The following is a 15117-nucleotide window of genomic DNA, read 5'->3' as shown; positions in this document are numbered from 1 at the left end:
GATCTGGAAAAGGCTTACAACAAGGTGTCCTGAGAAAATTAGAGAAAATGTTGGAATTTTTGAAAATATTAAAATTATATGCAGTAAATTGAACATTATACAAGAAATACAAGAAGATGGTTTAATGCAAAATCTGGCATAAGACAAGGATACATAATATCTCCACTCTCATTCATCATCCATACAGAAGACGATGTACTTTTGAACACATTCAGTGCAAGTCGCCAGGATTCTCTAATTAAATTAATAACAACTATAACAAATTTGGCATGAAAATCAGCAATAAAAAGACCAACAGTATATGAAAATAGGCAGGAAAGAGAAAACTTCAGCTGCAATCTCAATGGAGAACCTATAGAACAAGTAATATATTTCAGCTATTTAGCCACAGTTTTTAGTGAAAGTGGCAAATTAAATTTGGAAGTAGATGAAACAGAATGAGCATATGGTGGGAAGTCAACTGAATAAATTTAGATGGAATAAGATAGGAATTAGCCAAAACACTAAACGACCAGCATACAGGACAGTGTTCAAATCAATTTTAAGTTATGGATCTGAGAAATGGGTTAAGGAATCAAGCACCTGATCAAAGATTAGAGACCACAGATATGAGAGTCATGTTGTACCATCATTTTTATTTTGGACACTAAATACAAAATGTTATATTCAGGCAATGACAATCAAGGAAAAGAAGGAGCGGCCATAGTATTCAACACAAAATATGAGGCTAATCTTCTTGAATGGCAGGCAGCCATTCAAGAAAAGTAATGTGGGCAAATATGAGACTGGGGAACTGGACAATGAGACTTATTTGTGCCTATTGTCCCACAGAAGGTTCTACTAAGGTAAAAGTGGAGGAATTTTTGAGGCTCTAGAGAAAGCTACTGACACAATGAAAAAGGAAAAGTTGGTCCTTGTTGGGGATCTAAATAGCAGAGTAGGAAATGATTGTCAGACATACAAAAATATTTTCGGAAAATTTGGAGAAAAGAGCAAGCTAATAATAATGGCAAATACCTGTTGGATTTCTGCTCAGGACATGGACTGGTTATTACTAACACTATGTTCCAACATAAAAATGTGCACAAATTCACATGGAGAGAAGAGGCAAGGAATAAGAAAAGTCTCATCGACTATGTTATTTTGATAGTGATGTTTTCTCCCTGGCGCATGACACCAGAGTGTACAGAGGATTTGAAATTGGAAGTGATCACTATTTAGTCTTGAGCAGGATAAAACTGAATTTCATATTGAAAAGAATGACATGTAAGAAGGTTTGAAAGCGAATAAAAGTTGAGCAGCTCTCAGATGTGAACTGTAGACTAAAATACACAAAGATTATTGAAAAAAAAATGAAAGAGTTTGAGAATAGGAACCAAACCTTGGAGATTCAGTGGCAAGTCTTGAAGAAAACTCCAATTGATTCAGCTAGAGAGGCATGTGGTGAAGTTGTCTGCAAGGATAGAAAAATTAGAACTCCATGGTGGACACAAAAAGTTAAACAGGCAGTGAAGGAAAAGAAGAAAGCATATATCAAAAGTTCCTGGCAAATAAGTCAGCTTGTACTCTTAGAGAATTATTATTATTATTATTATTATTTCAGCAACTCCAAGGAGTCAACAGACTCATCGAAGAAGGTCCTAATATCATGTCAAGAACAACTAGTCAACATTCACACAGTATCTATCATACCTTGCCTTGAACTCATTTACGGTCATAGCACCCACAACAGACTCTGGCAGCTATTCCACTCATTCACCACTCTCCAAGTAAAAAACCTAGCTCTAACACACCTGCTAGAATACAGAGACAAATGTAAGAAAGCTAAACACTGTGTAAAACTAGCTAAACAAAAGACATGGGAGGACTTTGGCAAGAACATAGAAAATAAATATCAAGAAGGTAGCAAAATATTCTGGAGGTTGTTGAAGAAGCTTAGAAATGGAGGAAAGAGTGCTGTAAAAGGAGTTAGAGATGATAAAAGTGACATGAAAACGGGAGAAAAAGATATCCTTGAAGTCTGGAGTAATTACGTTGAAAAATTGCTAAATGAAACAAGCAGTGATAGCACAGTGGTAAAAAACACTCACCAGGCATGCAATCAGGAATACATATCCATACTTGAAGTAGAAAAAGCCACCAAAGGCTTGAATGTGGAAAGGCAGCAGGAGTAGATGATATTCCAACCAGAAATGCTGAAGTATGGTGGTATAAAAGTCTTACAGTGGCTGCACTGCATAGTTCAGAATGCCTGGACAGAGGGACAAATTCCTGATGATTGGAGTAGAGCGCTCATAGTACCAATATATAAAAAGGGAAATAAAACTGAATGTGAGAATTACATACGTATTTCCCTATGTAATTCTCACATTCAGTTTTATTCAATTACTGAGCGTTCCTGGTAAGATTTATGCAAGTATACTTGAGAAATGGTTGAGAAGAACTGTGGAAGAAAAGCTTGGTGAAGAACAAGCTGGATTCAAGTCAAATAGAGACTGTCAGGATCAGATCTTCACTTTATGACAAAGAGTGGAGAAATCATTGAATATAACAAAGTCTGTATTTAAGCTGTCGATTTGGAAAAGGCATATGACAAGGTGCCAAGAGAGAAGCTATTCAATATGCTACAGTTATATGGGGTCAATGGGGCATTATATCAAGCAATACTTAGACTTTGAGTTGTAAGTCAGCAGTTAGAACAAGGAAGTACAGGAAGATGGTTTAATGTTAAATCTGGCATGAGACAAGGATGTACATTATTCCCTCTGTTATTCATTATCTATATGGATCACATTATGAAGGAAAGTGGTATTAAACATGATATCAAACTTGGAGATGTTAATGTCAGCTCCTTGCTTTATGCACACGATGTTATACTTCTAAATAAATCTGCTACAAGTCTGCAAGATTCTCTGACTAAATTGAATAACTGTTGTAATAGATATGGTATGAAGGTCAACAATAAAATGACAAAGACAATGAAAATAGGCAGCATCACTGAAAATGTCAACTGTGTTGTAAACGAAGAACCTGTGGAAAAAGTAAATCATTTCAGCTACTTAGGCACGATTTTTTAGTGAAGATGGTAAATTAAATATGGAAATAGACAAGAGAATCAACAAAGCTGGTATGGTAGGAAGTCAATTTAATAAATTCATATGGAAGTCGGAACACTAAATTAGCTGTATACAAGGCAGTGTTCAAACCTGTCTGAACACTGTCTTGTATACAGTTTTAACTTATAGATCTGAGAGCTGGGTCAGGAGTAAAACACTTGACTAAAGACTAGAGACCGCAGATATGAGAGTCCTGAGAAAGATTATAGGCATGAACAGATGGCATCCATGGCAATATCATATTAAAAACGAGGATATTAGAAAGAACTTGACATTGTCAGCATCCAGGAATGCATTAGCAGAGCTAATCTCAGGTGGTATGGTCACTTAAACAGAATGGGTGAAGAAAGATTAGCCAAACAAGTGTTCTCTGCCAGGTTGGCAGCAAAATGACCCAGAGGAAGACCAAGATATAGGTGGATTGATACTGTACAAAGGGCCTTAGATGATAGAAATATAAGATCTGATAATGTTGGAGTTTTGACAAGTAACAGACTAATTTGGAGGAAAATTGTAGATAGGAAGTTAATAATGATGTAAATTTTTCATGTAGTACTATCATATCCTGTACACCCCTTGAGGGTACATGGCAGGAATTTGAAGATGATGAGATATGAGAGTTCTGAAAAAAATTAGGGGAGTGAACAGTGGCAGAATCATATTAAAATAAAACATTAGGGAGAAACTTTATATTGTTTACATTCAAGAATATGCGAGCAGAGCTTATCTAAGGTGGTATGGTCAGTTATAGAATTTGAAAAGAAAGGTTAGCAAAACAGGTGTTTGTTGCCAAGATGGCAGGAAAAAGATCATGAGGAAGACCAAAGTTTAGGTGGATTGATTCATTCAGTAAGAAGTGCCTTATAAGAGAGCAAAATGTTAGATAGCACAATATTGGGGTGTGGATTAGTAATCATCTAATTTGGAGGAAAATTGTTGATAGGAGATCATGTAGTGACATCCTATTAGCATGAACATCCCTTAAAGTTACATATCAGAAAAATGATGATGAAAGATTTCTGAAATCATAACAAGTAAATTGAATTATTTTATGGTAATAAAACAAAAAAAAAAAACAGTTAAACTTAATTTTATATAAAAAGAAATTAATGAATTATTAGCATCAGATATCTTTTTAGCATAATATCACCAGAATGAGCACAGTGACCAAGCAGACAGTTAACAAATATTAAAATATTCTTAACAATTTGCCTTCCAATGTAATTGTCAGTGGACTATTTTATTATTCATTAATTGTTTGCTTTGTCACTGTTATGCCAAAGAAATATCAGCTATTGTTAATTCATTTACAATAGTTGATATTATAACAATTCAATGTCAATCTCATATGCTAGGAATCACAAAACCTATAACAGTACTAGTGGATGGGCAAATGATCATGGAAAAAAAGAGAAAATTTTTAATGTGCTTTGCGAAGAGCTGGGAAAAATAGTACGAGAAAGGTCATTTCCAAGAAACAGATAGAAAGAATGAAAACAAAAAAAAAATGAAAAAAAAAAAGAGGATGAGAATTTGGCTTGATAAGTATGGTGATGAAATATGTATGGATGTTGGCCAGATCAACTGGAGAGGCACCCATGAAAGTATCTATTAAAAAAAAAAAAAATGCAGAAACAGTGTCTAGGAAAAAGCAATCAGAAAGAGTTTGCAAGAGACACATCAGCTATTGCTCTTTTCTGTATATCACTGAGTATTCATAATGAGGTTTTTGGTGTACCAACCCAAATATGAAAATGGTATTATAAGGTAAAATATGAGGTAAAGAAAGATTATATGTGAAAGCACAGAGCCCAAAGATACCCCAGGACTGACAATGAACTGAATATTAAAATATTCCTATAATGAGAGGAAACAATCCACCATGACAAGCAATGAATGACCAGAGAGGAAAACAGAGATCAAAGGATAAAGGAAACATAAAATGGCATTTATGTTAGATCCAATTCCCTGGAAATATCGAGGATGACAACATGAGTTTCTCTACATTTTTCTTTTGCCTTTGTCCAAAGATAGGTAAGGGTGACTAGGAGGGCTGCTGTGGAGCAAGAGAATTCAATATTGGTAACCACTAATTATTATGCTTTCAGGTAGTAGTGAAGTTGGATGACCTTGTCCATTACTTTCAAGAGTACTGAGGTGAGAACAATGGGATGATAGTATGAAGGCTGAATGTTATCACCCTTTTCAGGCAGAGAATGGATAAAGGCATGCTTCTACCTTGCAGGGTAAATGCTAGATGAGTATAACATCTTGTATACATGATGGGCTAATTTTGGAGCACAACTGCTAAAAACTGGACTATCTGAACAAGGAGACTTATTAGTAACACAAACACAAATTTTTCTCATGTTGTTCTGGAGAAATATTAGAGAAGGCATGCAGTGAGTTGGTCTATGACAGGCCTGATCTTATATCCGTTACTATGTTAAATAATAACATTAAAAAATAATTATTATGTTAAAGAGACCACATGAGTTTTTCCAAATCTTTCCATGGCTTGTGTACAAAAGGTTTATATGTGTATGACTAAAGCTGTTGTGCAATGAGAATAGCAGAATTCATATTGGTAACTGCTGATTAACTGGTGGGGCCTCCAAATAGTAATAAAGCTGGATGATACCTTTCTGCTGTATGAGATGGTTGAGGTGAGGGCAATGGGACAATAGCTTAATGGGACTTTTATCTCTATAAGAATGGGTTGGATATAGGATTGCTGGATCGATACTAAACGAGTGCAATAGCCTGAATATATGATATACAATGCTAATTCTCTATCATAAATTCTGAGTACAGTTTAGAATATACCATCTGGACCAGAGACATTGGAATTCAGATTAATGAAGATTTTTCTGATTTGTCTTTCTGGAAGATGAGAGGAGGCACACAAAGATTGTCTGTGACAGAATGGACAGTGACATGTGATTTTCCTTTGTCATTTGCATAAGATTTGAAGAAGACTAATACCAAAAGGCTAACGTTAACTTTGGGTAATATTACCATAGTATACTATCTGGATGAGAGAGAAGTGGAAACATAGGACAGAAATTATGCCCCATAATCTTAGCAAAGAACCAGAAGGTTGACCCCATTCAAGCAGGAGATAAGTTTCTACATTAATACCTTTTAAAATCTGATTGAGATTTGTTTATTTTTGACATATGTTGCAGGCTATTGTGTAGACTAGAGCCTGCAACATCTAAGTTTAAGCTGGAGTTTTTTGACTTCTGCCATTTTGAGATATACTGAATTTTTATCATAGACCACTTTGCAACACGTTTTGGAAAACTAGGGCTTGGATAATGATGGGGGGGGGGAGAAATGAAGGCCCTCATTCCTGCAAGAATTGACTATCCTCTAACACATGTATAAAGTATATCCGATGCCTAAAATTTCACCTACCATGGAATACTCAGGAAGATTTATCTGTACCAACTTCAAAGAACATGAGAAATGCATAGCATTTCTCATGTTCTTCTATACTACTACCAGTATGGCTGGTCATGAATGGCAGAATGCATGTTGGACATGTCTCTTCACACAGAGGATTAAATGGAATAAAACTACAGTACTACATAGAAGCGATTACAAATCTGAGGGCTAACTGTGGAAGTAGCATCAGAAATGAAGCATCACTGCAACCCCCAACAATTTTGGAAGGCAGTCATTTTTAGGACTTTAACTCAACCGCTTTAGAATATCTTATATCCAGCACTAGAGGGTGTGATAGAACATTTTTGTCAATTACAATTTGAATTATTATATATCAAGAATTATTAGATTGCGGTATCCTGTAATTAAATCTTTAACAAGCATAATGGACAATGAGTATATTATAAATCTTTTCTTTCCCCCCAAATAAACTAAAATGTAAGAAGTTTCATAGTTTTCCAGAGAGTTTATGAGAATATAGTCTTCAGCACTGGAGTTTCCTTGCCTTGCACTACCTACTTAAAAGTCCCAAATTTGTCCAATAAACAATACATTTGCTTTTAAATAAGCTGCTTTGAATGGGTATTATATTCTGGTGTTAAAATTATGCACAGACTTAGAGTTTACTCTAAGTAGGGGCATAATCAACTTTTGACATGGGATTTTTATGGCATTGAACAGAGGGTTTTTTGCCCTCTTAAGGTTTCTACCTGTCACAAATGAGAAATATCAGTTTAAAAAAAAAAAATAATAATAATAATAAAAGGTGAATATACAAACTTCTGAATAAAGTCCATGTCTGAATTATGAATACCAAGTTTTAACTCGTATACGTTTTTTTTATTATTATTATTTATTTATACTAGATGTATTTCCTCTACATTTTTAACTGTCTATAAGGCTAACAGCATCATCATCGGTAGGTTACATAAGTAAAAACGAAAAAATTAAATGTCTTCCAACAGCAGTTAATATCTATAAGTTGAAAAGATGGCAATGATAGTTTAATAATGAGTATCATTATCCATGTTACATGCAGTCTCTATATTGTTGTGTAAACTCTGTGTGTGATTGATGACATTCGAGAGGTCTTTAATATTATACATATTAATTAATAACTTCCAGATGTCATGAAGGATTATTTCTTGATTTCTATTTAGTGTGCCTTTTGAGCAAATGACTGATTCCTTGAAGGAATCAGATGATTCCTTCAAGGAATCTGATATCTGGTATCAAGAAATTTGACATCTGATAAAAAAAATAAAATAATAAAATAAAATAAAAAAAACATATAACTTATTATACTCTCATAAGCTCTCTGATAAATTAATTACTTTAATAATACTTAATTTATTAAGCTGTGATATTTCACAGACCATCATACTTGAAGCAAAAAGAGCAATTTTGCTGTGACAAAAGAAATTAATTACGTATTTATTTTATGAACTGCACAAAATACATAAATCAGTTTTCAAATTTGTTAAAACAAAATACAGATAAAAATAAACGACTGATTTGGCATAATTAAGTAATAGATAGTGAGGATAGTAGAGATCCATAATTTCTTTATAACCAAATAAACTGATAGATCTATAAGATCCTCAGCATTCATAACACCAAATGGAAGCCTGTGAGGCTCTATACTGATTTAAATTTTAAAAACTGATCATGTATTTTATTTCTGTTGCCACAATAGAAGTGTTTTTTTTTTTTTTTTGGGCTCCAAGTATGCTCTTCAGCAAAATATCACAGCTTAATAAATTTTCATATACATTTTGTTCTGGTATTGTGAGTCAATACCAGACTCACACTTTTTGTGAGTATGGTATTGACAATTTGTTAACTTTTATGTTGTGAATCAATACCATAAAAGTTAACAAATTAAGATAAGTACTCTAATCTTCAGTTCAAATAACTAAAATGAAAAGTGGGACTTACATACAATCCACCTTTCCATAACATCAAGAGACAAATATTCACAAGGCATCTGGAGAGAAAAGGGGGGGGGGGAGGAGAGAATTAAGATAACTATGAGCAGAGAATGACAAAATATAAAAATATTTCCTCAGAATTGATTTGAAAAGTATTTTATTTTTTAGAATAAAAAAAGCTTGTTAACTTTAGCTTAATTTTCTTAAATCATAATAATAAAGACCAATAAATTCTAGTTCAATGTAAGATAATTTTGATTTTTAATTAAACTGGTAATTTAAGTAATGCTCTGCATAAAATACATAATAAATTTCTGTTGCCACACAGCATTTAACTATTCAAAATAAGCTACGTAAATTGTGAATTTTATGTAGGTCTTGGGCATAAAGTGAAGACAATATGCAGAGCAGATTCATTTGATGCTTTCTATAAGCCAATGACTGCTAAAGGGTTGGATTGTTCTGAATTACAAAGCATCTAAGGCTAGGAGGTCAGTATGTTATGTCTCTTAATTACATATTTTTCTTGCTGGTTTAACTGCTTTGTGGGAAGAAAAGTCAAATCCCCGGATGGAAATTTTTGCTGCCTCAATACAAGACAGCTAATTTACCTCTGGTTGCTAAATCCTTATAAAGATTCTTCATGTCCTAGAGGGGACTCAAACCCAGGTCAATGCAATCAAAGGGTACTGTTAATAACAACTAAGCTACAGAAGATAATGATTATCATTATAGATCTTCAGTGTCTCATTTCCAGCAGTTGAGTTATTTTTTTTAGAATTAAAGTAAGGCAGCTAAGCCCACAAGGGCTGCATATTGTCTGCTAAAAATGCTCTGAAAACACAATCAAGTAAAGTCCTCAGTTTTCCTATGAAGAATGCAAGAAGCATTTTCTATGCCTTTTGGCTAACTCAATCTGTGTTCAAAATCAGATTAACCAGTGAACACAAACAAACACACTCACCCATGCTTGTTCACCACTTAATCCAATTTTGCAAAAGGAAACTCAAAGGGCACAGAAAATGTTCCTTTCATTATTGATAGGAAAATTGAGAACTTTCCAACCAAGTGTAAGTGTTACTCTTTCAAATTCTCCACAAAGGCAGTGTTCTAGACAGTACTGGTTATGAATGATTACCTGTCATTACAGAATTTCCATTATTTCTTAAAGTGTATTATTTTTCATTACATTTTATAATTATATCCAATGACTATTCATTATGATATATGTTTTTACTTATTTTACATCACTTTTTTAATTCATGCAGGTAAGTCTTACCATGTGCCTAATCATGTTACATATACCTTCTTTTATCATTAAATTAATATAATTGTAATTTTCATTTTATGAATTTTTGCTTAATAAATGAATTTCTTGAAATGCATTATTTAATGTAAAAGAGAAATCCACATATACATCACCATAAAAATCTCTTCTTCACTGGCTTGTATAACTTTAAATAAGAATACAGCATTTGACTGACTGAAATGAAGCCAGATCTGAACTGAAATGAAATTTCGAAGTGAAAAATACTTTCATTTAAAATACAGAAAACTTTGCATTTACAGAGGTTCATATCCCTCAGAAACCCATAAACATGGTAAGACTTTAATTTGATATGCAATGTGAGATAAAAGAGATAGAAGATTAAAAACTCGTGCTTTTCTTCAGAAATGATCACTTTTGTAATAAATGAATACATCTACAAAAATAATAGCATTAATTAATCAAAAACATCAAACTAAAATTAATAAGTACTAATTCAAACAGTCCAAGTTTGAAGTAGTACTGTATATATTCAAAGTTTGCGCCTGAAGTATCTTCAGGACTGGGGTAAGGTAGTACAACACCGGGAAACTCATTGCAAAGGTGGAGCAAGCTAACATCACTCCTATCTCAGTATCTCCCATAATGCAAAACACATCTCCTTGCAGATATGTATAATGTTATGCATTAAGGGAAGGGCCACTACCCAGACTTTATCCAAGTGTGAGCAAACAAAGTTTGCTCACACTTGGATAAAGGATCAAACTAAATTTATTATAGTCTAACCAAGTGAAAAATAAACTTTCAACATCTTTCTCTAAATCCAGGGTAATTTATTAAAAAGGTGGCACACCGTTTGGCAACACCTATAGGTGGAGATGACCTTGCTAATGCTTCTGCCTGGCTCCCAATGAAGAGACCTCAAATAAAGGTCGAAACTAGTCTGGGTAGTGGCCTTCCCTTAATGCATAACATTATACATATCCACAAGGAGATGTGTTTTGCATTATGGGAGATAACGAGATAGGAGTGATGTTAGCTTGCTCCACCTTTGCAACGAGTTGCCTGGTGTTGTACTACCTTACTCCAGTCCTGAAGATACTTCAGGCGCAAACTTTGTTTGCTCATACTTGGATAAAGGCTCAAACTAAATTTATTTTATATTAGAACATAAAAAAGCAGATTTACTGTCACATTCTCACACATTAAAGTACTACTACTTTAACAACAATTGCATATATAGTGGGTTGAAAAATCTTGTTTAAATATGAAAATATATAAAAAAAAATAATATAGAGATTTATACTACATTATTTTCCCAAAGCTGTGGCTAATAATTCAAAAGTAAATTCTAAAATTACAAGGATGTTGGTGAAGAACTGTCACAAAATTAATTTCTCATTTTTATACTATATAATTCTACTATTTAAAGAAAAAAAACTATTTTAAATCTTTTGTCTTAAGGAATGGCCACTGAAAACTTATGTGGACTCATATAGATATAGATAGATATAACTAGAAATAACAGAGGAGAGAAGAAAATAAGAGTGTGAATTAAAACAGAAATTGAAAAATATACAACCAGAGGAGAATGAAAATATTGAAAACATCCAGAGTCATATCAAGGAAAGCATAAAAGTAGCAGCACAAAACTCAACTGGAATTCAAAGTAAAATACATAATAAAAATGGTTCAATGAAGAATGTGAATGGGCAATAAAGAAAAAAGATAAAAGCACTTGGCTTAATAACTCAGCTGATATTCAGGCTGCTCTGAGATACAAGGAAGCCAATAAAATAATAAGACAACAGATAAGAACGTTTTTTTTGTGAATGGACTGGAGAAATCCAAAAACACTTCGCAGTAAATAATACAGAAAATTTTCCCATGAAACCAAAAACTAAAATCAGACCCACATATGATAATAACAGTAATCAACAATAGCAGTGGACAAATACTAGCCTCTAGAGATGAAATAGCAAACAGGTGGAGAGAGTACCTTAACAAACTCCTAAATTGTGAAGAACATACTGTGTCTTTTAAAAAGAATACTTATCATACTTGTCACCCAGAAATAATTAAACCTTCCCTAGCTGAAGTAGGGAAAGTATAAAGCTGCTTAAAAACAACAACGCACCAGGTACTAATGGAATAGCAGCCGAACTCACTAAATATGAGGGTAGTGAATTAATCACTGATACATAAGCTGGTAAATTTAATGTGGGAAAAAGAAGAAATACCCGCAGAATGGAGAGAATCACTCATCATTCCATTTTATAAAATGGAAACAAATATGAATGTGAAAATTACAGGGAAATAGCACTACTATCAGCAGGTTACAAAATTTTATCTAATATTATACACCCTCTGTCCAAAAAGAAACTGAACTTTTCGAAAATAGAAGAAACTAGTGATGCCACCTGTTGTATCTTTTTGTTGTAGATAACGGAAACTTTCATTAGTGTTGTGTCAACTATTTATGATATTTGTTTCATTAGAAGCCAAGTTATAGTGCCAAGAGTGACAGTGTGTTTTGATGAACAGTTGGTCGTCACGATATTCATGCTGTACGCATGAATTCGTGATGAGAATTCGTCGCCGTACGCGACGAATTCTCGCTATCAATCACTTCAAAACGTCGAGATAAAACTCACCATCAACTGTTTGGTCAGGCGAAACGAATTTTTTGTGGATAATGCCTTGGAATCGTAGAAACAAATCAGCATTGTCTTTACTTTTGACTTCTCAAAGTGACTTTTTTCGGATGCCCCACTTCTGGTGGTCTCCACTCAGCACCCCGACGCTTCGTTTTGGCTCAAACTCAAAACACCACATTTTTCATCACCAGTAATGATCATTTCAAGAAAGTTTGAGCGGTTTTAATGAGGTCCTTGCAGTGTTCGATTCAATACATTTTTTGGTCGTCGGTCAACTTGTGGGGAATAAATTGCAAATTCAATTTATGAAGGCCCAAACTCTCGGTCAAAATGTTGTGCACAGTTGATTTTGGAATCCCCAATTCAACTTAAATCAATCTCATGGACGATTTCGGGTTTTCTTTGATGAAATCGAGCACTTTTTTGGATGTTAACTTCACTCAATCTAGTTTTTAGACAGCCCAGCTTTTCATCATCCTCAAGCATCTCACGACCACTTTGGAATCGCTTAAACCACTCGTAAACTTGAGTATGGGATAAGCATGCATCACCGCACGCTTTTTGAAGCATTTGGTGCATTTCAGTAAAACTTGTCCCAAGTTTAACACAAAAGTCAATCGCAGCTCTCTGTTTGAAACTCATTTTCCAACAGTTCGTCAAAACACTGTCATTCTTGGCACTATAACTTGGCTTCTAATGAAATAAATGTCATAAACAGTTGACACAACACTAATGATGGTTGCTGCTTTCGACAACAAAAAGATAGAACAGGTGGCACCACTAGTTTCTTCTATTTTCAAAAAGTTCAGTTTCTTTTTGGACAGAGGGTGTACTAGAAAGAATCTTACCTTATGCTGAAGAAAATATTAGTGAATATCAAGCAGGTTTCCAAAGAAATAGATCAACAGTTGACCAAATATTTACACGTAGACAGATACTAGAAAAAAAATGGGAATGCAATTTGCAGGTTCATATTTTATTTGTAGACTTTAGAAATGCATATGATAGCATTCACAGAGAAGGACTCTGGGGAATATTAGATGAACTAGGAACACCTCATAAGATAATACATCTAATCAAAATTTGCACCACTGACAGCTGAAGCATGGTATTAACAAATGGAATTAGATCTGAACCTTTTGATATTAAGACAGGATTGAAACAAGGAGATGCCCTTCTGCCCATCCTTTTTAATTTAGCATTAGAAAAATGCATTCAAGAAATTGTAAAAGATAACATAACAGAACAGTAATATTAGGATATGCAAATATATATACCTTGGAGAAAACGCTGAAGACATTAGAACAACATTTAGAAGTCAAAATTGCTGCTAAAAAATCAGGTTTACAAATCAACCAGGATAAAACTGAATATTTAAATGTATGCACAATCATGGGGAAAATGACCATTTTACCAATGATAATCTGAGATTTAAAAGTCCACCTCCTTCAAATATCTTGGAACATTGATTATTCAAGATAATAAAATTAGTACAGAAATAAAGGCTAGAATACATACTTCCAATAGATCTTATCATTCACAACATTTATTATCTTCCAAAATTCTATCAAGCAGAGTTAAAACAAAAATATACAAGACGATCATTAGACCTATTGTTTCGTATGGAGCAAAAACCTGGAGCATAACAGACCAAGATGCAAAAGCATTGCAGATCTTTGAAAATAAAATCCTCAGAAAAGTCTATGGACTTGTAAGAGATAACACAACAGGTGAATGGAGAAGAAGACATAATCAAGAACTATATGAACTCTATAGATTCCCACTTCTAGTGATGAGATTCGAGCAAAATTGAGATGGCTTGGACATGTGGAAAGAATGGGTGAGGAGAGAATGGCTAAACAAGCATTCAAGATGAAGCCTGATAGAACATGACCCAGAGGTAGATTGCAGATGCATTGGGAGAATAATATCCAAAAAGACTTAGATGAGATGAGAATTCAGAATTGGAATGAAAAAGCTGAAGACAGAAAGGAATGGAAAAAGCTGGTGCATGCAGCTAATAGAGGTTCAACTAGGTAAAGAAGAAGACAATGATGGTACTAAATGAAAAGTTTATATTAATTACCAATCAGCAATATTCCTCCAAATTAGTCTGTTAAGATTCCAATACTGTCATATCTTATATTTCAGTATGCTAATTTTCTTCTTCCAAGGTCTTCCTCTGGGCTTTTTTCCTGCATATTGGCATAACACTCCTGTTCTCCCAACTTTTCCTCTCCCATTCTGTTCAAAGACAAGTGAAAAAAAGTCTGCTCACATATTCCTAAATGTTAACAAGTTTGTTCTTAATATCCTCATTTTTAACATGATTCTTCTACTGTTGCCATCTCTACACTCTCCCAATTTTTCTCAGAAGTCTTAAACCTGTGGTCCCCAGTCTTTTTGTTTTATATCTAACCCAGCTCTTAGATCCATAAATTAAAATTGGTTTCAATATATTTCTATGCCTACTTTAGTAATCTGTCTCTCTTATTCCGTATAAATTTATTCAGTCAACTCCCTACTAAGCAACTTTGCTAACTCTGTTGTCTATTTCCATATTTAATTTGAATCTTCACCAAAAGCTGGAATGTTTTACCTATTTTATACATTCACAATTCAGGATGCAGCTGATATTTTCAATGTTCCTGCCTATTTCCATAATCTTGTTTTTTGTGCTTATTTTCATATCAAAT

The 15117-nt window shown here is 33.8% G+C and overlaps 1 protein-coding gene across 6 annotated transcripts in view; it reads right to left on the bottom strand.

Moving 5' to 3' along the window:
• Hem (Nck associated protein 1 Hem) overlaps window positions 1–15117 on the bottom strand; it is a 393688-nt gene that overhangs the window by 293733 nt on the left and 84838 nt on the right. For all 6 annotated transcript variants that reach the window (XM_090409885.1, XM_090409889.1, XM_090409887.1 and 3 more), the window contains one exon: window positions 8505–8553. In XM_090409885.1, the coding sequence (XP_090266011.1) occupies window positions 8505–8553 (49 nt within the window). The remainder of the gene's footprint in view (window positions 1–8504; window positions 8554–15117) is intronic.

The sequence above is a fragment of the Typopeltis vanoorti genome, chromosome 20 (genome assembly GCF_054136105.1).
Source record: "Typopeltis vanoorti isolate ZY-2024b chromosome 20, IOZ_Tvanoo_1.0, whole genome shotgun sequence".
Lineage (NCBI taxonomy): Eukaryota > Metazoa > Arthropoda > Arachnida > Uropygi > Thelyphonidae > Typopeltis > Typopeltis vanoorti.
Note: the sequence above shows the minus strand (reverse complement) of the source record. Positions and strands in the feature narration are given on the sequence as shown.